Here is a 26,541-nt window from a genome sequence, read left to right as displayed (position 1 = left end):
TATGAAACTATTTTGATCCACACGTTTTAAATGTTCTTTTACAATCTGAAATATGGGTATGAAATAATTAACGTATGCCAAAAAAATACTGTAATGTGTTATTAGAAACTACTTTCTTTAATTATTCAAAACACAATTAATATTTTTGATGAAATGATGTTTAGACGAATTTTGTTCCAGAATATTCAATCACTAATCAAATAATAAAATAGAGAACAAATAATTGTGTATTTTCACAATAAATTAGATACAAAAATTGGGAAAAGCAACACTTTGTCTGGAGTTAAAAGATAGCTTATTTAACATTGAGACTACCTCGATGATATATATAGCACATACAAGATACACTTTAAATTAGAAGAAAAAGATTTGAGTAGAATCGTTCAGAAGTACAGTCTCCTAGTACGTAAACCTGTGGCTTGTATTCTAGCTAACCGGAACTGCTATTCTAGATGTGATTTTGATTTAGTATTGAACTAAGTAAAATTTAATAGCAGTATAACTAAATAAATTTTTATCGAACCATTTAAATACCTTATACAATATCAATTTTCAATCAAGTAAACTCCCAAAAACGCCATTGCATTTTCTTATGACAAATCTCATGAAATAAGATTCTTAAAATGTCACTACATGTATATTAACGGATGAACCATGCTGCTTTCATTATTCTTATAGCATACAGACAAGAGAAAGTTAAAAATAATCTATTTGTACAAATATAATGATTAAGAAGAAAATGTTAACAAAGATACTTAATATTTATTGAAACTTATTTTATATATTACTTCTTTTTTAAATGCCAGGTATGGATCAAGAACCAAACCCTCTTCATATGCTTTGTTAGTAATCTGAAGTTCAATTTGTGGACCTCTTGTATATAGCGGGTTGACATTTTGAAGAATTACTCCTTCAACTTCGTTTCTTGAAAAAATTCCTTCAAATACAAATTAAGAAATTAATATAGACGTTGATGACATGAAAATCAATTATATGGTAATTTAAATAAATTTCCTGATGACAAACTATATTTTTTTTCGAAGGATTTTCTAATCCCTTAAAAAAGGATTACCTTTGCCCTATTAAGTACTACTTTGGGGAATTTTGGGTCTACAATGATATTCAACTTTGTAATTGTTATATATGAAAAGTCTTCATAAATATTTCGATTTGAGCGTCACTGCATGATGTATCTTATGTAGATGAAACACACTTCTTGCGTATTGCATTAAAATCCTGGTACCTTTAACACGGCCGACACTCGGCTAACCGAGAGATTGGTCGGTTAATCTATATTGAGTATGCGGCTATATGGGCGATTGGTCTGTTAATCGGGTTGGTTATACGTCTGTTAAGAGTAAAACGCTTTATTTAATGTTAAACTCTATTAAATATACAGATTTTTGGCATGTTATAAGAACCAAATAAAAAAAAGAAAAGTGTCTGACAAAATGATATCTATCATAGAACATTTTGCATTTGTAAAAACATTTCTTAGTCTGCGCAGTTTTCAGTAAAACTAAAAGGCGTCGCGCAAGTATGTAGTATTTATGCTTATACGCATATAAATTTTTTGAATAAAAGGCGAAACAAACAAATTTAGATATCATTTAAAGGACAAAAAATAGTACTGTGGTTCTAAAAAATAAATTGACATTAGTAAAAAGTTCATAATTGTAAAATAACGTGAATAATACCACGTTTTAGTGAAAATTATAGGACTAAAGTCTGTTAATGGGTTGGACAATTGAAATTGTGTCAGTTAAGAGTTATTTAGCCACGACAAATTTAAGAATGAGATGTTCCTGAGTAAACACAAATGACAATACGGTGCCGCAGTATCCTAGAAAGAGCATTTTTATTTTGACTTTCTTTGCATTTTATTGAAGGGTGTGTCACTTCAATATAGCGTGATATGTATTGGCCTCTGGAATATGCATGAATTTTTTATTGACGTTTTCAATCAGCCTTAATTTTTGTGTTTGTTTGAAGTAGCACGTTCTCAATTCCGACTGAAAGTGTCTTTCTAATACAACACAGGGTACATATAACGTGTTCTCGTTCACATATGAACATGATATTTGTCACTGGACGTTAAACCCTAATTCGTCAGCATCATCCAATTGGTTCTTTTCTTCTATTACTTAATCATATGTTGTTTACAAATCACTCTAAAGAAGTAAACGGAAAGGAGCGAATTCAGCTACATTTGATTATTTTAAGTTTCAATTAATTTTATTCCGTTTAGTTCCTTTCTACATAAGTGCAGAGGAGAACTACAGTTGTCTATGGTGGCCGGTGAAGTCCATTTCGCGTTTTCGCGATTTCGCCTTTCATATCCTATAGGGCGAAATAGCGAAAACGCGAAGTCGAAAACGAGAAATCGGTTTCGCATTTTCGACTTCGCAATTTCGCGTTTCCGCCATATAGTATATGTAAGGCGAAAACGCTAAAGCGCTAAAACGCAAAATGGCATTAACCTGCCACCATAGTTGTCCGCATGTAAACTTCTAGAATTTGTCACCAATACAAGTACATCGCAATCCGTTACTGTTTCAACAGTCATCGGTGTTTCATGTGTGTATTCTTAAACAAGTATTATTTTTCTCTCGTTTTTAGCAATGTATCACTCTCTACTGTCCTTATATATTATTCTATATTCTGCGTTTCCATCCAGATTCTCGTGTATACCATGAGGGTCCGGATTGGGGGTTTTGTTGATTTCTGTACTCTTTAAATTGTTATGTCAATTTTTTCTACATTTTGTTTATCTTACTCGTTATTCTTTCTTTCTTTTCATATTTTGTCATCCCAATATATTTTACTTACTGATGTTTAGTTACATTACGACGTTTATCTCTGATTTATATATATTAGTTACCAATGTAGATGACAAATTTGTGTCATGCATGACAATTAAGGAGGCTCGAGGGTATAAAAATTTCAGAAAAAAATTAAACATTTGTTTTTCATAACAAATTTTATTTATTACCTTTTGTAGTTGTTACTTTATCATATGGTACAAAAAACATTCAAAACAATTAATTCGTGTTGGCTTCAGATGACTTTTAAAATGTAAACATCATTGAAAAAGTGCCAAATTATCTCCCTTTGGTGGAAAAATGCCATTTTTTGGCTTTAAAATTGAAATATCTCTTTTAACTCATCGGTGACCTATATTTTTTAATATAATTTCGATATATGCTGTACTTAAACTAAATTGTTGTAAAATTTGAGCGATTTCTGTAATAAATTTCTTTTTTTATTTCGATATTACATTTATTTCTCCTATTAGTTCAACAGAAAAAAACACTTTTTCAAAGATGTATGCTTCTTTCGGAGGCAGATTGTGAGCGCAAATGAACGGTGACCCCATTTTTTTATTATATTTTTCTATTAACTATAAGATAAAGTTCATTTATAGAAAAATATAGAGAAATCCTATATAAATGATTTAGACCCGCGAACCCCCTTAAGCAGAATCAACATGATATATGCGATCATTCTTGGATGAAATTAATATTACTTTAATATTACACTTTTTGAAACCATTTTTATCAATTTTCAATCGCATGTGTGGTTTCCGTATATGCTATGTTTCATTGCTCATGTGGTGTTTTCGTATATTTTAGCCGCTCGTCTTGAGCCTACTCATTTGATCCGATAGCACCCCATATAGCAATAAAATTATACTTTTATTGCCATCCATAACTCTTAACAAACCAATTAACAGACCGAGTTTTATACATCCGACCCATTAACAGACCAGGTTTTAAATAAAGATTGATTTATGTCACCAAAATACAGATTTTCGTGTAGATTTTTTACACAATGATATCAATATGGTTAACAAACATAATGCCTTTCTTTTTTCGATGTTCAAAATATTGAATGCAAGTAAATTTAACCAATGTGTCATTTTGTGTACATTTTATGTGTGTAAAATGTGTATAAATTTATTGATGAGTAACCTGCCTTTTCACTTTATAGATCGTACATCGAAGCTAGAAAAATAAAAATTACACCACTGAATTCAGTACATTGAATTGTTTTGTTAGACATGAATACTTTTTATGATGAAAATATATTTAGAAAGTTATACTATGAAACATGCTGAACTTTCAATGATTTTCTCGATGACATCTGATTAACAGACTTTAGCCAACCCGATTAACAGACCAACCGCCGATATAGCCGCATACTCAATATAGATTAACCGACCAATCTCTCGGTTAGCCGAGTGTCGGCCGTGTTTAATAACTATTATGTTCTAACTTTTTTATTATTTCCTTTTTCATATGTTTACTTTGCGTTGTCATGTGATAAAACAATGCATTTATTTTGACCGTTATAATGTGAAGAGCAAATGAGTTTTCTTTAAGGTTTTAATTAGGTTTTTTTGCATATTGTTACTGGAGCATTTCCAATTGGTCTTATGTAAATCAAAAACGTATGTACGAACTGTTGTCTTTTTATTAAAAGTTGTATACATCTTGTTTACTTTAAATATAACAAATGCATGATGGCAATTTAATTAATAAAGATGGGAAACAACACGTTTAATAAATTATTGCGTCCGAAGAGCTTTTCTAGATTTACCTTCATCAGGAACGATCAAAGCCAAACATTTGAAATCCGAAGATGTATACGTACAGAAAATCGTTGAAGAGCTATGTGTCATAAAACCCTAAAATAAATAGCCAAATTCATCTAAAGCCAACTTTGCCTGAGGGAGTTGAAACCTTAGTTTCTTAATAATTTCAAAATTTATAAACGGACAATTTTAGTAAAGTTTGTTAAATCATGTCAGTACCGAAGCACTGACTACTGAACTGATGATACCCTCGGAGACTGATAGTCCACCAGCAGATGTATCGACCCAGTGATTTAAAAAATGGAAAACAACACGTTTAATAATTTATTGCGTCCGAAGCGCTTTTCTGGATTTACTTTCATCAGGAACGCTCAAAGCCAAACATTTGAAATCGGAAGATGTACACCATATATAAATCTTATCATCTTAGTGAGTAAATTTTAGGTGGTACAATTGAAAAAAAATGTAATCATGAAAAAATAGAACAGAAAAAAAATCATTGAAAGTTGGGTAACGTTACTTGCCTTCTCTGTTGAAAATATAATCGAGAATTCTTTCTGGTTCTGAAGCCTTTTTATTGTTGATACTCAATGGTGCAGTGATGTTATATTGAACAGCAAACAGTAAATGATCATACAAATTTTGTCCAACAGGCAGATCAACTGTTTATGGTATCTGTAAAGGAAGACATATTTGATATATTCTGAGCAGAATATTTAACCTTCTGTAAAAGCTCATTCTCCGCTTATATTTTTACAAAACCGCATGATTGGCAGAAAACGGTCTCTTATCCATATGTGTAACTCAAAACGTATATCAATTAAGAACCAAGTAACTACAAATCAATGAGGGATGAAGTGCACGCATCAATGATACAGCCTGCATACGACACAAATAAGCAAAGGATAGTTAAAAGCAATACATCTGCATTTAACATATTAAGGATAAAGTTGATACTATCTAAACATAAATTGTTCTGCTGTTTCATTTGAAAAATAACAACACAATTTGGAAGGAAACTGGTGAGTGTCACTGATTTCAATTTCTTCTTTGGACTTACTTTTCTTAACTATATTAAGAAACATAACTGTACTTAGTTAATCGTTTTAAACTTAAAATTTGAGTGAAAGCAAAAAACCAAGCAAACGTGCAAAATCATTATAAAAATTAAAACTATTTGTGAGAATACATTTTTTGGTTACCTTCATTTGTTGGAGATGTTTACGAGGACCGATTCCCGAGAGCATTAAAATTTGAGCAGAGCTTATAAATCCAGCTGAAAGAATAACTTCTTGTTTTGAGAATATCCGTCGTCTCTTTCCATCTTTTATAAATTCAACTCCAACAGCTTTGTTACTTCTTATTAAAACCTATATGTCATAGATAATATGTAGATATAATTAGTTTAGTTAGTTAAACTACATGATCTATAAGCAGGATAGTTACATATGTACACAATGGGATCCAAACATGATTTAGTAAACTATTTGTATATGGAAACATATATTTGAATACGAATACCTGCTTAATTTTAAGGATACTCTTCAACCTTCAAATTTAATATTCGATGCATATCTTTTTATTGTAAAGTAGTTAAACAAAGTTTCGCCTTTAAATAATCAAATTTAAGAACTTGTTGTTGACGTCGACGTATTCAAGTACTATGACTTACTAATAAAATTATTTATATACAGAGTAATATTCAAATAAAAATAGAGTTTACGTATGTATTACCCTGATATGCCCTGTCATTGCCGTAAAATGTTATTGTGCATGTATTACAAATTTGGTTTTATTGCGACCGGTTTGCTCTTTTAATTATAATGTTTTGCTATGAAAATGTAGCATGACTGGTGTGACCTACTATTTTCCTATGAAAAGGTAGAAGGATATCACTCCACTCTTCAACCGATTGTGATACTATAATGATGCAAAATATTTACAAAGGGCAACAAGGAGTTGTCATTACCTTTGTTACGCGAGATCGCAAACTGACTTGTAAGTTGTGTCTTTCTAAGACTGGCCTAAGGTAACAGGTCGATGTGCTGCAACGTTTGCCGTCTTTAACATTCATCTGATTTTTACAGAAACCTAAAATATTTAATATCTGTAAAATCAAAAAGTTGTTTCTTGTTCTTTGGATTGATAAAAAGACCAGAAACACAAAACTGTAGGAAAAGTTGGTATGCCAGTAGCCAAACAACACATACATTTAAAATTAAGGTCTATGTTTTCGAATTTTCTTTTGAAAAAGTCATTAAATGTCAAATTTTGTGTTAATCAGATTAAAAGGGCAGATATTAAACATACCACTAGTTTAATTTTGCATTGCCATTAACGTGCCCCCCAAAAAATTGCTAAAATGGTGAATGAAAGGCAAAAATTTAGTGTTTAAGGATAACACGTGTACGCTAGACTCCACTTTTAAGGCAATTTGCTATTGTATAATTAATAATCTGTCTTAAGGTATTTCTGTTTAAAACTTCGTAGTCTACAAAGGCTTTACGCCATTTTTGATCTTTCAGAAAGATTGTGATATCCTTATGCAAAATAATAAGTATTTACAATCAAGATCAAGTATTCAAAAATCTTATAAGTTAACATAAAATGTATTAAATCAAAGACCAAATCACCGATTTTGCATGTTTACATATATTGCTGACGATTGGTGACCATACAAAAATTCATCAGAGATACATGGTTATGAATTTGTTACACTAAACACACGTAATGTTAGCATAATGTCATCGGAATCGCAAATTATATTTGAGATGACCTATGCCCTGCAGTTTATTCAACCAATATTGATGAATGACGAATGTCGCAATTCTAATAAGATTTTTTTGTGTATTTAGCTCCAAATGGTCTCAAGGAAGTTCGCTACTCCGTTTTAAAGTAATGAGTTTTTCATAACATTAGTATATATTGATAGGGAATTAATAAAGGAACCAAAAGAGCAAGAATAAAATATTGGTTAATGTGCTTCTTTTTGAGATATATGCCATTGAAAATTGGCGGGAAATTTTCTCTCTTGATTTTTCATTGACAAGTTTAATTTCTCAAAACTTTAAAAAAAAAAATAACAACGCTTTTTTATAAGACTTTTCAGATGGCTTATAATGATACATGTGAAAGATAACTAAAAAAAATGGGAAAAATTTGTTTAGGCATTCAAATGGATAAAATCAGAGGATTCCAAAAATCTGACAAAAACCATAAGCCTGACATGACACAATCAGAGGTTTGACTTCATCAACCTTTGACACGATTTTAAAAACTGATTTAATAATGCATTGTACAAAAACCAGAATGGCGGGTTAAATCTGTTTTTTTCTACAATGTGATAATCACACTTCTCTGACAGCTTTTTTTTTTTTTATAGTTTCGTTAACATGGTTAAAGAAATTTATTGTTAAAAGGAAACTCGGTGGTTAGAATCCAGGTTTGGTCAAACCAAGACTAATATCAGCCCATGTTGTTCCTTTACTAATGCTTTTTTGACTGATACTATCAAAAATAAATTGTAGATTTTAAAATTTTCACCATAGTTCATCCCTCACTTCATGTATTCACTTGTTTTGTTTTAGCTCATCTGACCCAAAGAGACAATTGAGTTTTTCTCATCACTGGGCGTCTGTCGTCATTTTCAAAATCGTCTTCTATGAAACTGCTGAGTCAAATTTAAGATTTGTGCCACACTTATCATTGGGTTATGTAGATTAAGAAATGTGTCCGGTAACCTGGCCTACCATGGTTAAGTAGTTATCAAAGGCACAAGGATTATAATTCTGTACGCCAGACGCGCGCTTCGTCTACACAAGACCCATCAGTTACGCCCATATCAAAATAGCACAAAGCCGAAGAGCATTGGGGATCCAAAATTCCGAAAGGTTGTGCCAAATACGGCTAATGTAATCTATTCCTGGGATAGGAAAATCCTTAGTTTTTCGAAAAATTCAAAGTTTTGTAAACAGGAAATTTAAAAAAAATGACCACATAATTGATATTCATGCCAACACCGAAGTGCTGACTACGAGGCTGGTGATACCCTCGGGGAAGAAACGTCCACCAGCAGTGGCATCGACCCAGTTGTGTAAATAGTTGTCACCCCAGGATTATAATTCTGTACGTCAGACGCGCGCTTCGTCTTCACAAGACCCACCAGTGACGCCCATATCAAAATAGCTACAAAACCAAACAAGCACAAAGCCGAAGAGCATTGAGGATCCAAAATACCAAAAGGTTGTGCCAAATACTTTACGGCTAAGGTAATCTATTCCTTGGATAAGAAAATCCTTAGATTTTAAAATAGAACATACGGGTACAATTTAGAATTTGGCTTCGATCTCTGAATTCAAAGAATTTCGAACAAATCTTACTTGGGGTAAAAAAGTTTATCAGGTCTTTTTTCAGGAAATTTTCAGTTGAATCGGACAACCCGTTGTTGGATTGCTGCTCCTAAATTTGTGATTTTTATGAAATATGGCCGTTTAGGGTAATTATCTTGAATATTATTATAGCTAGAAATAAACTGTTAACACTAAAAATGTTCAGCAAAGTAATATCTTTAAATAAGTCAACATAATCAAAATGGTCAAGTTTGTCTTTAGTGCAGAGTGGAGGCAGTAGAGTGCCTCCCCTTGCTTCAGGTTTATGCTCTTATAATATACTAGATTATGGAGTGTGTGTCCGAGCGAGAACTGCTCTAGTTAATTACTTTAGGAACATTTATCAAAAAGTAGTATTTCAATATTCAGCACCATTCTACTATTTAGTCAGCCATCAGTCCTACCCTGATTTACCCTATCTTTTTCGGATAATTAATACTGATAGCGTTTGACATTTTTAGCCGAACAGATTTATCAATTTTACATAACTAATATTATTGAATGCTGGTTCATATTCTGAACGCCAGTCTTTGCTCCTTTATGTAATTCACTAACAAAAAACAATTATGAAGCTTAGAAATGGATAAATATTAAATACTAAACTTGTTCAAAGGGTATCTACACGTCTCAATCTTCAAAATCGGTTTTCTAAAAATACTACCATCTCTAACATTTTTAACAATAAAAATCGTGGTTACCTTTCTATCAATAAGTGTCATGCCAAAAAATGACTTACATGTCCCCGTCTTTCCACCAACAATGCGGTAAGGTCCACGTTTAATGGTCGCACATTTTCTTTGAATTTTGAAACTGATATAACTTGAAAAACAAACAGTATTATTTATTTACTCACATGAAACAAACCGGGATGTGGTATTCAGTACGTAGGAGAAACTGGACGATATTTATCTAAACGCATTCAAGAACATCTGTATCGTTTTAAAAGACCCAATAAATTCAAAAGTATCATTTACCAACACCTTAAGAAGCACAACAATCCTTTTAAATATTTAGCAGTTCAACCTTTAGAAGTAGTAAATAAGCAGCCTGGTGAATCTCATTCAAAGTTTGTACGATCACGGAAAATAATTGAATTAATTTGGATTAAAAAATTACACACAGTCTACCCTCTCGGTCTTAATGATAATATCATGGGAATTGGTAATATATCTAGAACCGATTCCGTTAACATTTTGGATATAGTTTCTAAAACTGTTCGTAAAAACCGTTCTCACGGTCGTAGAACAAATCGCAATCAAAGAAAATTTCGGACCAATCATACCAATATTTCGGACCTAATTTCTATTTCAAAAAACAACGGCAGACATTATCTGTTAACAAAACTCTGTTCATTACCGGTTAATAAGTTAAATAAAATTTTGGAGGATTGCAACACAATTTCATATAGCAGTCCTTAGCATGATATTGTTCAAATTATTATGGCATATTGTTATTCTAAACTATTTCCCAAAATTGATCGCCCTGAAGATCATAAAAAACATTTTATTAAAATAAAGTATGTCAATAAAGGTTTTGATTTTGTAAATATTGCCAGTATATTTAACGACCATTCTGTTAAAGAACAAATTCCTGGATATTTTGACAATACTGAGCTACCTCTTATTTGTTATATTTACCAGAAATCTATCCGGAAATTTGTGTTTAATTATAGTCAATTGTGTAAAGATGTTAATATTAGTGAAAATACACCTACTTCATGTAATTGTAGTACCTCCGATATATTTATGGACCCATTTCCCATGTTATAGCAGGAGATCTTAACATCGTTCAAGACCGAGAGTTAAAATCATTCCTCAGTAAAGGACCTAAATATCGTCCCCCGTCAATTATTAATTGGAATGAGTGTCGTAATATCATCAACGACTCACTCCATACTTACTGTATAAAATGGATAAAACGGGAAAAAGCTGACAAAAAATCTTTGGACTCTTTTTTTAATTCAGTAATGAAGATAGTTGATATACGTATTCAACATTTTAAAGAACATTTTACTTTTAACAATAACCACAAAAAACCTATTTCTCGTATCAAACATAAACTAAAAGAACTAGCCAAGAAATTTGTTTTTGTCCCGGCCGATAAAGCTGCTAATAATATTATTATTGTTTGACGTAAATTTTACATTGAGGTTCTGAAAAAAGAAATCACCAATTCACCAACATTCCAACTGACTCCATTTTCAGAAAACGACATCTGTAACAAACATAAACTTTTATCTACCGCTTTACAAGCAGAGCTAAATACAATGAAAGTCCCAACTATGCATTGGCTTCCAAAGCTACACAAAACACCTTACAAATATAGATTTATTTCGTCTTCAAGCCAATGTTCCACTACTTAATTGTCTATTCTTCTTACCAGCACACTTGGTACAATTAAAAACCTGATAATAAATTGTTAAAATAAGGCCTTCGAAAATAATGGAATTAATTACTTTTGGAGTGTCAAGAACTCGTTTGAAGTACTTGATAAATTGCATGCTTATATTGGTGATTTTGAATCTGTTCAAAGTGTTGATTTTTCTACCCTGTACACCACATTGCCTCACATTCTCATTAAGGAGATATGAACCTGACGAATTTGAATTTTCTGCGCAACTCGAACTGTCGGTAAAATACGAAACTTATTATTGTACAAATAAATAATAAATACAAAATTTATTAAACGATTGAATATATTGAAACTTTTGTTAAATGAAAGTTGTTTTATTGTTGTTTTATGGAAATAATTTTGCGATCGCACGATTACGACATCGTTTAATTTCCGGCGCCATTTGTAAACAACAACAGTCGTCTGCTGTAACGTAACGTTGGTAGCTGCAGTGATGACAAGAATACGTAAGCATGGCTTCAAATCTAAAAGATATCTGAAGGTGTCGGAGAGTCAACATGCCCGATGGACCAAAACATCGACTTACTCTAATGATCACAACTATTTTTCCAGTAAGTAATCCATTTGATTCCCGAAAAATACACGACAACATCAACACAAGTTTTACAACTACTGTATATAATATTACAATGAATAAATTATATACGTAAAATTATGTTGACCATAAAGATAATCTTTATATAGTATTAGTCCGAGATTGTTTTTACATCCAACGACTGTTTCGCCAGAAAATCTTGGACTGAGGGGCCCTCACTGGCCAGCTTGTGCAAGTTGTGGCAAAAAACCGTTGGACGTCAGAGCAATCTTGGACTAATGAGTTTTAATACCAGTAACTGAGTAAGGTTAACATTTGCCTTCAAGAATAAATGTCCTGGACTAGCATGACAAGTCATATTTTAATTCCACTTTCAAAGGTCCTTTTCATTAAAAATCAAATACTTTCTCATAATCTTTATTAACTGTAAAAGTTGAAGTTAGCCCCAGGATGTGAAGGGATCAAGTCTGTTTCACGCCTTGTCAAAATAATTATGATTGGCAAGGCTATTTTTTTTCTGGGACGCCTTCCTATGAGGTTGTCCCAAAAAAATTAAAATAGCATTGCCAGACCTTATAATTATTTGGACTATTTTGCTCAATAAACATAAACCCTGCTCAGTCGCTCTGTAATTATCCTATCAAGGCTTAAAAACAACACCATGCGTTATCAGCCACGTCACAATGTGAAAGGAGAAGTTATCAGGGATGTCACAATACAAGAGATGTTATCAAGCTTGCTTTTGTCAAGTGTAAAACTGTCTTAGGACGAGGGAAAAGACCAGTAACAGAACAATAAAAAGATAATCAAGTTTCCTCCTTTATATAAATTGATATCATAAAATATCAGCCACTCGACATAATGAGAAACATTCATAGGATCCAGGGGGGCCCGCCCCCCCCCCCTCTTTTGTGGGAAAAATTTGGTTGATAATATAGGGAATCATTGAAGCATGACTGGAGCAGGCCCCCTCTTAGGTCAGTCAGAGCCCCCCCCCCTTAGGAAAAGTTCTGGATCCGCCACTGACATTTAGCTCATTTGCTCCACTCACTCGTAAAAAAGGTTCAATTTGTGGCTTGTGGCTGATATTTTAAAATATCAATGTCACATTGTGTAGAAACCCCATAATCTATACGTACCACACACCTTTGCGCCCTACGTCCATTCGCGCCTTACATATTTGCACCCAATTTTTGTTGAAATTCCAGTTGAATTATTAGATATATTTTTTCATATGTATATACATTCCCTAGAAAAATTATATATATTTCCAGAATAAAATTGTGTCATAAGAGACATATCAAATGTTGTTTATTTTTTATCAAATTGATGATTAATTATTAAATGTTATTTATGTACATGTATGATTGCTGTTAATTGGTTAAAGCTTAATTTGGTCTCTTGCTTTGATATAAATACTGCAGATAGGTACGAGAAACACATTGTAGGGTGTGAACATGTATAGGGTGCAAACAGACCTGAAAATCATGATTGTTTTTTAAATCTCCTTTTATGTTAATACTGTAGCCAGGTATGAGTAAAACATTGAAGAATTTAAATGAAAAACATAAAAGATCGCAATACAAAAAAAAACCTGTCATAATAACACTTTATTTTGAAGAAATGAACAAAAATTATTTATACCAATATACTTTATACCAAAACTCAATTACTAAATTATTATAAATCACAAAACCAATAAAAAGTGTGCAAAAGGACTTTGGGTGTGAACATGTAGGGTGTGAAAGGGACAAACATAATTGGACGTAAACATATTTTTGGGTGAACAGATCTGGATTCGATGTACATGTATAGGACACAGGGAAATAAAATCATAGAATTGACTGAGTATGCAGAACGAATGACTTGCACACATTTGAACTTCTTCTTTATTCTAGATCTAGATAATCCAAGCCTCCTTTCCCTATCCAAAAAAAAATTGTTGCTCCGGTACAAATGTTAAAATTTACATAAGAACATTTATTCAATGTTTATGCGTGTCTCCAGCATTTTAAGACGGGATATATTGTACTTATTTATCACTTACGGGAATATATAATTTCACTTCAGGGGGGGGGGGTTTAATGCTACCAATCAAATCATTTTATCAAAATTTAATACTTACACAGGTTGTTGGGGAAAATCTGGATTCAAAATATTTGTATTTGTCATCTGCCTGACCAATATATGTGTTTAGGAAATAAATCCCTTTGAATTTAAATAGTAATGTTGCCTAAAATTATTTTTCTAGGGGTGGGTAGCATGATTGATAAAAATAGCTAGTTATAATCATAATAATAAATATATTCTATTAAAATCTGTAAATACATAACATGTATCACACCTAAAATTTTAGACAATTGAAAGTGCATCATCCGATTCTAATAAACATGATAAAAACAAAAACAAAAATTTCTGATTATTAAAACTAAGCTACTTCCAATAACAAGGCTTTATATGGGTGGGTCTTTATTATAGGTTTGACTTTCTTGATTTGAATTCAATGACATTTTGTAACTTTTTGAACAGTTTATATGTAATGTATGTATATATATACTAGTCTCCTTTTGGGGGGTTTGACAACAAAACGAAGCTTATATTTGTAATATATATCATGTAACCAGACTTAAAATAATTTTCTTTATTCTATGTTTATTGCCACAGTGCACAAAGAAAACCTGACAAAAACAAATTGAAAGAGGGAGGACATATATTTTAATAAATTTACAGAAAAGCCTTTCAAATATGTACATGTACTTTTGTATGAAACATTGTATGTTTTATTTTTAAATTTCATATGACTTTAATTTAAGACAACAGTTGCATGTAAAATGTTGACATACCCCAAGACTAAACCTTCATACGTATTGTCTATTATAATAACTCCTGAACTTATATGGATCTCTCCGTCATTGTATCTTTTATTATTCATTTATGTTTACGATTAATGACACCAATAATGATGTGACTGTAATGGTTAATAACTGCACAATTATTCCAAAAATGACGGCAATGCATCCTAGTGGAGTATCATCACTCAGAGTATATACACAGTAACACAGTAACACATTATATATACATGTATATGAATGAATATAAAATGTATACATGTAAATTGTACCTGCATTCATTATTGTTTTTTTTATAATTGCAGTTCCAAACATCTCAAATGCAACAAGGGAGGAAGAGGTATCTAATGAAGGAAAACAAACTAGGTCATCTGAGGACTGGAGAGAAGGGAGAAGAATTGTTGAGCTAGATGTCCTTGCCACTGGTCTAAGAGCATGTCTTAAATGTGGTTTGCCCCTACAGCTTGGACATACTATTGACATACAGACATATGGTCTTGGATGTCTACTGAAAGTAAGTAATTCAGATTTAAACAAAAAATCTAAAATGTCTGAACACTTTGAATGAATTCAGCTTGTCTTTCTATCCATCAAAAATAATTTCAATCTATGATTCAAGAACAGCCCTGAATTTTAATGATCAATTGTCATCATTGGAATACATTGTGTAACATATGTGTTTTAACAAGAATCAAATCTTTAGGTCAAAGTTCAGAAAATCAAACCAGAGAAAGCCCATTCTAAAAGCTAAGAGTCAATACTAAATTTCAATATATATATATGTAATTGATGAGTGCTAACTCCCTGGTTGTGTTCAATGCATTGAAGACCTCAGCAACACTCACCTAAACAATTTGCTAGAACTATATTTTTATTTGAGAGCATTAAATATACAAAATACATGAACATGTACATGTACTACTAAAAACCGGGGGTCTGTAATCTTGAATGGTATAATGTAAATTAATTTCCAATGTGAAATAGGAAAAGACAATTTGATATGCATGTTCATACCTAATGAAGCATTATAATAAAAAAAAAGAAGGATTTTGATATGACATGCTTCTAGCATTTTAATAACAAACCGAGGATGTTACTACATTTTTGTATATGTAACGGTATGACATGACTTACTCACTATTTATGCTATGTCTGCCTTTTTGTCATTAAAAAGTAACATTGAAAAGATGGGAAGAGAGTAATGACATCTAATTTTGATGAGATTCTTGTCATACAAATACTAACGTTTGACCATTTGTCTCTTTATAAAATCAACCATTTTTTTTCTTCAGGTACAGTGTTTTAATACCATTTGTATGCATGTAAACAGTGTTCCTACTGGAAAGCGTCATGACAGAGTATGGGATGTCAACAGTAAACTTGCAACAGGTACATGGACATGAATGCACAATGTTATCCAGTCATGAAATTTAGTCAATCAGCATCCAGGCAAATTTTTTTCACTATCACTTCATTTTCAGGGTTCACTTAGTTGGTTAAAGTTTATGTCATACATTACTATATCTGAGCCATTATATTTATTCGGTCATATAAACTTGCTAGCATTTTAACAGATAGAGTTCTTGCAAGATTTTTATAAAACTAATACTATAGAGCTAGTTTTGAAATGCTGGATGATTGACTTTTTGTCAAAGAGTTATGCCCCTTGGAAATGTTAGATTTATGGAAAATGGCCTTGTTAGCACTCTATGGGGGTACGGTTCATGTCAGACTTTTGTATAACTTATACTCTTAGGTTAATATCAGCAATATCTTGAAATAAATTATAAAATGGTGGGATATCAACTTTTTTAAAGAGTTATGCCCCTTGGAAATTAAAAAAAAACATGTTCTTATGTTTTAATTAACTGGTATAGTTCTAAAACTATAAAAAATGATTTAAAAAAAATCATCAGCATTGCGAGATCAAAAAGTCTGCAAATATTCATCAAAATTGTACTGCATCATTATTTAGATAATTGTATCTTTGATTATTTTATTACAGCCCTTGTTCACTCTGGGCTTGGAGAAAGACAAGCTAATAGTTTCCTATCAGAGCTAAATATTCCAGCATTCAGTTATAAACTTGTTAGTGCAAGACTGAAAGAAGTAGGGAATGTTGTTGAAGAGGTAGCCAAGGAATCAACAAATGAAGCACTGGAGAAGGAATTGGCAGCTGTAGAACAGTATGTACCTAAAATAAATAAAAATTAAAACATTAAACTTAACTCAAATTCATCAATGGGATACTTATAATTTAAATTATAATGATTAAAAAGAAGATGTGGTTGCAAATGAGACAACTCTCCACAAGAGACCAAAATAACACAGAAATTAACAACTACAGGTCACTGTGCAGCCTTCAACAATGAGCAAAGCCCATACCGCATAGTCAGCTAAAAAAGGCCCGAAATGACCATGTAAAACAAATCAAACAAGAAAATAAACAGCCTTATTTTACATTTAAAAAAATCTACGAAAACCAATATGTAACACATAAACAAATGACAACCACTGAATTACCGGCTCCTGACTTGGGACAGGCACATACATACTTAATATAGGTGGGGGTGGGGGGTGGCTTTTGATCATGTTAGTTGGATCCTAATCCTCCCCCTAACCTTAGGCAGTGGTATAACAGTACACTATAATAAGCATTGATTGAATTTAAATTTTTCATGCACTGTAAAAAATAAGAAACACATTATTTTTATTTTTCAGTAACTGAGATCTTCAGTTTTCATTATAAAAATTTGGAATGTGACTTCAAGTTATTTAGATTTCTAACATTTGACTAAATGATTTGATCCAATAATGCTTATGGTTAATATGGGTTTGGACACAAAGACAATATATTTCTGACTACGATTGACGATTTCATTTGATTTATACAATCTTTGACATCTCCAGTTACATTTTATATTATGTTTAGTTTATTTACTAGTACTTTTATAAATTACAGAAAGAAGGGTAAACTTGTGGTTGCTGTAGATGCAGGATGGCAGAAAAGAGGAAGTGGTAGAGCATATGACAGCAAATCAGGTATAACTAGACACCATCAGTTATAAGAATGAAAATAGACATTGACATAACATCATATTACAGATAACACCAAGAAACAAAATAAAACATGATGGTCTTTCATGTCAAATATTTATATCTTTCTAGTCAGGTTGAGTCAATGGACTGTTATGAGGTGAAATATCAATTAAACAAGCATTAACTACATGTACAAATATGCCATTTGGAAATGATGAATAGTTGTCGTATTGGCTATTGCTGATCATAACTCATTTCCTTTTTTTTGTCAAGCCTGAGACTTTTGTTGCAGAAAGCTAAAAATAGGGATAGTGAGTTGGCATTTGCGGTGGTGTTAATTTTCTTCTTAAAAGCTTTATATTTTTAAAGATTGAAGACCTGTATGTTCATAATCTGTATTTAGATGCCTTATGTTAAGAAATTTCCTTCTGTCACATGTCTATTGTCCTTGACCATATTTTCATGGTTCAGTGTCCAATTGAGAAAAAAGTTAAGGTGAACATGTCCAACTGTCAGGTGCCATCTGACCTTGACTTCAGTATATAAAGATTATTTATAAGATTAAAAATATTTATTAAATATCTTATGTTTTGATATGTAGTAAACAAAATATCTCAGATAATCTTATAAAAACCAGATTACATAAGATATCTTGATTTTAGAATGAATAGTAAAACGGCTTGCCATAATAAATACATATCATAAACAGTTTTGATTTAAGAACTTATTTTTGATTACTAGGTCATTGTTCCATGATTGGTCCAGAGACGGGGAAAATTATAAACTACTCCGTAAGATCAAAAGAGTGCAGAGTTTGCAGTAGAGCAGAATCCAGAAATGAAAGTCCAAGAAAGCATGCATGCTACCGTAACTGGGAAGGTAGTTCAAAGGGAATGGAGGCTGATATGGTGATAGAAATGGTGAAAGGTGTACAGAGTAAAGGCTGTACAGTAGCTGCATTAGTTGGAGATGAGGATTCAACAACAATAGGACGAGTACGGGCAAACATCAGTAATAGCATTGAAAAGATATCTGATAGAAATCACTTAAAGAAGATTCTTGGAAACAGTCTTTACTCTCTCAAGAAAAATCATCCTGTATTAACAGTTAAAATAATCAAATATTTACAAAGTTGCTTTAACTATATATTAGCACAAGGTGAAGGTAATCCAGAACAAATAGCAAAAGATCTCAATGCACTTTCGAAACATCCTTTTGGCGATCACCAATGCTGCTCAAGTCGATGGTGTAAATTTCTCAGCAATCCAAAGTCTGTTTTTAAATCATTTCCTCAAGGAAAACCTCTGTCAGGTGCAAGTCTACAAAAGTCTCTGGAAAGTGTTTTTGAAGGATATGCTAAGAACAGCCTTAAATTGTCAACTGTCGGAAGTACTCAAGCTAATGAGAGTTTCAACAGAATGGTTTCTGCTAAAGCACCAAAGCATGTTCATTACAGTTCTTCTGGAAATTTGAATTACAGAGTTGCAGCAAGTGTTGCCCAGAAGAATACAGGTCACAGATACCTAGTTAATGTAAGTTTTACTACATTGGATTCATTATTATTCGTGGGTTTCGAGGGTACATGTGAACCATTTAAATTTTTCATGAATAACATATTGGTAATAGGCTATGTATACAGAGATTGGAAAAACCATGAAATCAAATATCCACAAATTTGCAAGTTTTCAGTAAACCACATAAATTGATATACACGAAAATAAATGAATCCACAGTATATTCATTAGAGCCCCTACTTGAAAAGTGGGCAGTACATAGTGTTTGTGGTGTCCTTTGTCCACCCATGGCCATCTGTCTGAAGACATAGCAGATTTGCATATTTCCCAACCTTTTTATTACAACAACTTTTTAAGAGTTATGGGACTTTGACTGTGGCTCATCAAATTCAAATAAACATCCAAGGCAAATATCTTTGTATGTAGAAGCAGCATATATTGTAAAGATTAGAACTTATCTGAAAACTTTACATAATGCTGACATAACACCTCAGTCTTGTTTTTGTAGGTCAGCATTCAAAAGAATAATTGCTCTTGTAGTGTAGATCTGTTTACTTAGCTCTTATTATTTTGTTTTTTGTAAGAAAAAATAGTTTTATATAAATATGAAGTCTTATTTGTTATTTTTCATTTTTCAGGTTAATAAGAAGTTGGGTCTTTCACCAGGTTACCGTACTCAGCGCCTTGCCAGATTAAGAGATTATCAGCGATCAAAGCAGAGGGCATTGGCACCTACAAGAGCATTTAAAAGAAAACGGCTGGAAAAGAAAGCTAAGATGTAATTAATGTATATTTTATTTCAAAAGATAACCCATTTATTTACCTGTGTATGAGAAAAATAATAATGTCCAATGAAAAACCATATTTTTTCATTGTGGAATAACCTTTACAAAACCACATCTATTGAATAACCTTATTTTTCAAAGTGGAATAACCCTTGAAAAGTACAACTTCTAGCAATTAACCTCAAAAGCCTCTAGTAACTCATAGATTAATACTGAAACACCATATATATATATTTGCTTTTTTCATTTCCATAAAATCAGTAAAAAGCTTGTATTGAAATTAAATTTGATATTTTTATAACTTAAATGGGAGTTTTCAAGACAAATAATATTTAATATTTATAGCATAAGACCCAAATGGTAAAAAATATAAAAATTGGGTAACTATTTTTCTTGATAATTGAAATAAATCTTATTTCATTTAGGCACCAAAAGCTTGCATCTGTAGAAGTCAGAGAAGGTGTCTCCTATCAAACAGGATGTTCTCTTGATGCAGCAATATCGGATGATATTCAGTCTATTCCTGCACCAGTTATTACTCCAGAATATCTTCCTTTGGAACCAAAAACCTTGAATGACAGTAGCATGACATACTTTGATGTTGAAACAACAGGACTTGGTAAGGATTACTTATTATGACAAAAGGCTCCAAGTATTTAAGATTTGAATACCTCTTTTTGTAGATTTACTGGGGTGTAAAAGAATTGTCTGAAGTACTTTTTGGAGAAGCACAGATTTGCTTCATTCTAAAAATATGTTCGCAGTAAATGCCTTTACAACCCTATAAAATTACTAAAAAAAACATTCATTAATAATAACATACTATTTTGTAAGGATCATGAAAAGAATTTTTTTCCCCAGTTTTTTCTTTTATTCACCTGTGCACTTTATTGTGGAAGCCAGTGTCATCAGGAAGTTACATTTCATTTTGAAATAAAGGTTACTTTTAGAATGATGAGAGATTATTGTTAACCAATTAAAATAACGTGTTACAAATGTATAATGAAACATACATGTAATGTTATTATATAGATATGAGTAGACGTGGTATGAATGCCAATGTGACAACTCTCCATCTAAGTCTTTAACATGGAGCCTTTGCTCATACTGGACAACAAGCTATAAAGGACCCAAAAATGACTAGTGTAAAACCAATGTCATATATATTTGAGATCTACAAAAACATTGTTTTTTTGGTTTTTTTTTTCATTGGCTAAATTTGAAAACAATTGTTTGAATTATAGAAATTTAAAGGATTCTTCTAATACAGAACTTTAATGTCAACCCAATTTTTCAAAACAGAAGTTCTTGCTAAAATGTGGAAGGAGGGTGAAAGAACAGAGGTGGGCAACTGATCAACATAGATCACTGTGACATACATTTTACACTTCATCACATTTTTGCTGTATTCAATGTTCAAGTTCATATATCAGCATCTAGACTATGTTTGGTAGAATCAAGCAACCTTGCATGAAGATGCATCAGGGATAGATGGTCAGCTTCAAATCTAAATTGGGTTGCTGTTACTGACATTTGATGCTTCTAAACTCATGACAATATTTTGAAAAAGGTGGTAACTAATGCTAAATGTAATTTGTTTAACAGGTAACTTTGAACCTCTAGATTATATTGGTTTTATTTCAGGCAGAGATTCTCACATAATACAGTTGTCTGCTGTCAACAGCCAAAACACTAAATTCAACAAATACATAAAACCAGCTAGACCAATATTACCCCAAGCCTCAGAAGTGACTGGTTTGAAGTTTCAAAATGGGAAAATGTACCATGACGATAGAGAAGTTCAGAGTATTGGAATTTCTAATGCCTTAACAGCTTTTATTCTCTTTCTGAAAGAAATTCATAACACCGTACTTGTTGGGCATAACTCCAAAATTTTTGATGTTCCAATATTAATTAATGCACTTGAAAAAAATGGTCTACTTAATAACTTTATGTCATCAGTGAAAGGATTTATTGACACACTTCCTCTTTTCAAAGAGTGTATACCAAATCAACCGTCATATTCACAGCCAAAAATTTATAACACTTTATTTGGTGAACTGTATAGCGCTCATGATTCAATGGAAGATGTTGTTGCTCTACGTCGCTTATTTTAGAAAATATCACCTAGTCTTGTATTGAAATCCAAATTCTCTGGCACTTATGAATCTGTAATGCAGTTGTATCAACACAGAAACTGTACAAAAGGTTTGCTTACAACACTGAGACCTCTAACAAATAGCAAAACTATAACGAACTGTATGGCAACGAAAATTGCTAGCAGTGGATTAGGTCTAAGCCATCTTAAACTGGCACATAAAAGAGACCGACAACAAGGAATAGAGAATCTATTTACAGAATTATGTGGACATCCATCAAAAGCTCGTGTTACAAAGTCAAAAAAAATAATACAGGCAACATCAACCTATCTGAATGACTTGGAGGAATGAATTGTAATATACACATGTAGATAAAGTTTTATTGACAAAATAGACTACTAAGCTTGATTTTATTTGTGGTTGATTTTTTTACTATATATCAAAATTTATATGAAAAAAAGAAATTGTAATTCGAGTATAAAGGGTGGTGTCATAAAATAATGACCCCTTAAAGGCAGGAAAATATATCCTATCATATGGGTAATAAGGGTACTTTTTTTTAAACTTTACAAATCTACTGTACACTACTTGTGCTGTACATAAAAGAATATGATTGCAGACCAAAAGTGTAAAGGGAAGATAACCAAACTTATGATAGATTTGTTCACGATTTATCAACATTTAGATGAAAAAAAACAAATTGTAATTGAGTAAGGGCTGTGTCCTAAAATAATGACCCCATAAAGGCAGAAAATTATCCTACCATATGGGTAATAAGGGTACTTTTTTATGTTTATTATTAGCTTGACGTAGGGTTATTGGATTTTTCATTAAAATTTACAAATCTACTGTACACTACTTATGCTGTACATAAAATAATATGATTGCAGACCAAAAGTGTAAAGGGAAGATAACCAATGTTATATCTCTAAAAGGGGGTTATACTCTGTCTCATTCCTAATTTAAATAGTTAAAAGGGGGGGGGGGGGGGGCTTTTTTATCTGCATCTTAGGCAAATACCATTCAAATACCAAAGAATGTCCTGCTGGATCTTTCTTACCTAACATATACTTTTTTTCTGTCTTTAGAAAATATCAAAAAAAAATCATACATCAAGTAAAGCAGAATTATACAAACATTTACAAGGAAATGTTTGAATATTCAGATTTAAAATTATTTCTTTGGACAAAGATAGAAATAGAATATTTTATTCCCAATAACTTGGACATAAATTTTCTAAAAAAATATTTAAAAACAAAATAGTGAAAAGTACGGGAAAAATTTCCCTCCAAATTTCCACTATATAACCAGTAAAAAAATTCCTGCCATCTTTTGGCTTGAGTTGATATTTTAGGTTTACTAAATTTATCCTTAGGGCAAAGTAACCACAATTTATAGGTAAAATCATTTTATACTTCTATTATGTACTGTCTTCTGCAGCATTATTAGGTGGGCAAGCTCATCATAATTTGAGAAGGTAAAGTTATATTTTTTCTGTTATTGTAACTTTTTTTCCAAATCATGTACCCATACTTTTTTTTCTGTAATAATTTAGCTTTCTGTAAAGGCTTTAATATGATAACAAAAAAAAAGAAGATTAATTATTCCAAATTTTATTTTATGTCATTTATATAGGCCATGGTTGTTATAAAATCAGTGAAAATTTAGTAAATTTGGAAATTCTGGAATATCTTATTTGAACAAGTTTGTGTAATCTCATATTTTTTTGTTATTTACCTGATGCTGATGTTGTTGACATGTGAATACTACCAATAAACTAATTTCCAACAAATGCATTTACTCTTTTTTGTTGAATTATACCCTAATATCCTTCTTATGAGAATATACACAAATATGGTATATTCAGAGGTCGTTGCCATGGAAACGGTGTCATGTACATGCCAATTTTATTTTATTTTTCTGACAATGGATATTGTCCCTTTGAGTACATACCCTTTTTATGTTACTTTAATTATTATTTTGTCAGGTTCATATCGGTCTTTTTTACAATGTTGTCTATAAAACCTTAAAGTCATAAATTACAATGAGTCTATGTTTTTGCTTTTAGACCAGAATATTGTCGAAAAAAGCTAAAAATTAAATGCGTTTCAATGTCAGAAAGAGTCCGGGAAACGCTCAGATGAGGCCAGTTACGGCACTGACGACTCACTCCATACGTACTGTATAAAATGGATAAAACGGGAAAAAGCTGACAAAAAATCTTTGGACTCTTTTTTTTATTTCAGTAATGAAGATAGTTGATATACGTATTCAACATTTTAAAGAACATTTTACTATTAACAATAACCACAAAAAATATTATTTCTCGTATCAAACATAAACTAAAAGAACTAGCCAAGAAATTTGTTTTTGTCCCGGCCGATAAAGCTGCTAATAATATTAGTATTGTTTGACGTAAATTTTACATTGAGGTTCTGAAAAAAGAAATCACCAATTCACCAACATTCCAACTGACTCCATTTTCAGAAAACGACATCTGTAACAAACATAAACTTTTAGCTACCGCTTTACAAGCAGAGCCAAATACAATGAAAGTCCCAACTATGTACTGGCTTCCGGAGCTACACAAAACACCTTACAAATATAGATTTATTTCGTCTTCAAGCCATTGTTCCACTACTAAATTGTCTATTCTTCTTACCAGCACACTTGGTACAATAAAAAAACCTGATAATAAATTGTTCAAATAAGGCCTTCGAAAATAGTGGAATTAATTACTTTTGGAGTGTCAAGAACTCGTTGGAAGTACTTGATAAATTGCATGCTTATACTGGTGATTTTAAATCTGTTCAAAGTTTTGATTTTTCTACCCTGTATACCACATTGCCTCCCATTCTCATTAAGAAAAAATCCACACACCTAATTAAATGGGCATTTAAAAAGTCAGAATGTGAATATATATGTTCAAACTCTTTTAGGTCATTTTTTAGTAGCAATAAACAAAAAAACTATGTCAATTGGATATGCTTTGATACTATATATGCCCTTGAATTTTTACTAGATAACATTTTTGTTCGCTTTGGAGATTCCGTATATCGTCAGATTATCGGAATTCCAATGGGGACTAACTGTGCACCACTTATTGCGGACCTGTTCTTGTATTGCTATGAGTTACAATTTATGACAAAAATAAGTAAAGACCCATCGAAACAACATCTGATAAACAAATTTAATAATACTTTTATATATTTGGATGATATTTTGGCTCTCAATAATGACGACTTCAGTATGTATATTAAAAAAATTTATCCTGTTGAACTTACTTTAAATAAAGCTAATATTAACAATGACCACTGCCCTTTCCTCGATCTTGATATCTATATCACTAACGGAAAGCTGAATACTAAAATTAATTTCCTATCGTTAATTATCCATTTTTAGATGGTGACGTTCCCTTTTTACCATCTTACGGTGTTTATATATCTCAACTTGTACGATTCGCTCGTGTATGTAACAATGTTTTAGATTTTACCGAGAGAAATATATGTATTACTGAAAAATTATAACACCAGGGTTTTCGATATCACAAACTAGTCAAAACATTTCCTAAATTTTATCATCGGTATAAGGATATCATTCGTAAATATAGCTCAACATGCAGACTTCTTATACGTTCAGGTATTTCACATCCAATTTTTTATGGAAATATTCTTTATAAAGCACAAAGGTGTCAGTATTCACCTCAAAAACTAACAAAACCTTTGAATAGAATTATTAAGAAGGGATATAGTTACGATACTGTTGTCAGGTCATTAAAGATTGCATATTTTGGCGTTAATATTGATTCACTTATAGGGTCTATGCATCGGAACTAAACACATTTATTCAAAAACCAGCTGTTGGCATGACACGGGTTATGTTCTTCTCATATATGTTATGATGGTATGATACTAAACCCCTAACGGGAAGGATTGTGCCTGATTTTTATATGATGAAATCATAATCTTTCAGTCAGTTTAATTGAAGTCTGGAGCTGGCATGCCAGTTAACTGCTAGTAGTCTGCTGTTATTTATGTATTTTGTTTATTTCCTTAGTTACATCTTCTGACATCAGACTCGGACTTCTCTTGAACTGAATTTTAATGTGCGTATTGTTATGCGTTTACTTTTCTACATTGGCTAGAAGTATAGGGGGAGGGTTGAGATCTCACAAACATGTTTAACCCCGCCGCATTTTTGCGCCTGTCCCAAGTCAGGAGCCTCTGGCCTTTGTTAGTCTTGTATTATTTTAATTTTAGTTTCTTGTGTACAATTTGGAAATTAGTATGGCGTTCATTATCACTGAACTAGTATATATTTGTTTAG

General features: G+C 31.9%; 1 protein-coding gene across 1 annotated transcript; it reads left to right on the top strand.

The window, feature by feature from the left end:
* The first annotated feature begins 11,702 nt into the window (after window positions 1–11,702).
* Window positions 11,703–24,011, top strand: LOC139498715 (uncharacterized). The gene is made up of 9 exons (XM_071287242.1): window positions 11,703–11,945; window positions 15,084–15,292; window positions 16,071–16,167; window positions 16,784–16,964; window positions 17,741–17,820; window positions 18,559–19,349; window positions 19,970–20,109; window positions 20,542–20,735; window positions 21,761–24,011. The coding sequence occupies exons 1-9, from the start codon at window positions 11,828–11,830 to the stop codon at window positions 22,231–22,233; spliced, it is 2,283 nt and encodes a 760-aa protein (XP_071143343.1). The 5' UTR covers window positions 11,703–11,827; the 3' UTR covers window positions 22,234–24,011.
* Window positions 24,012–26,541: the final 2,530 nt, after the last annotated feature.

The sequence above is a fragment of the Mytilus edulis genome, chromosome 12, assembly GCF_963676685.1.
Source record: "Mytilus edulis chromosome 12, xbMytEdul2.2, whole genome shotgun sequence".
Classification (NCBI taxonomy): Eukaryota; Metazoa; Mollusca; class Bivalvia; order Mytilida; family Mytilidae; genus Mytilus; species Mytilus edulis.
The sequence above is the reverse complement of the archived record's forward strand: the minus strand, read 5'-3'. Positions and strand labels throughout refer to the sequence as shown.

Excerpts from the sequence above, each read along its gene's own strand:
- LOC139498715 (XM_071287242.1), top strand. The coding sequence starts at position 11,828 with ATGACAAGAATACGTAAGCATGGCTTCAAATCTAAAAGATATCTGAAG. Across the intron at positions 16,168-16,783 it reads CAACAGTAAACTTGCAACAG|CCCTTGTTCACTCTGGGCTT; the intron begins GTACATGGACAT and ends ATTTTATTACAG. Across the intron at positions 16,965-17,740 it reads GAATTGGCAGCTGTAGAACA|AAAGAAGGGTAAACTTGTGG; the intron begins GTATGTACCTAA and ends TATAAATTACAG.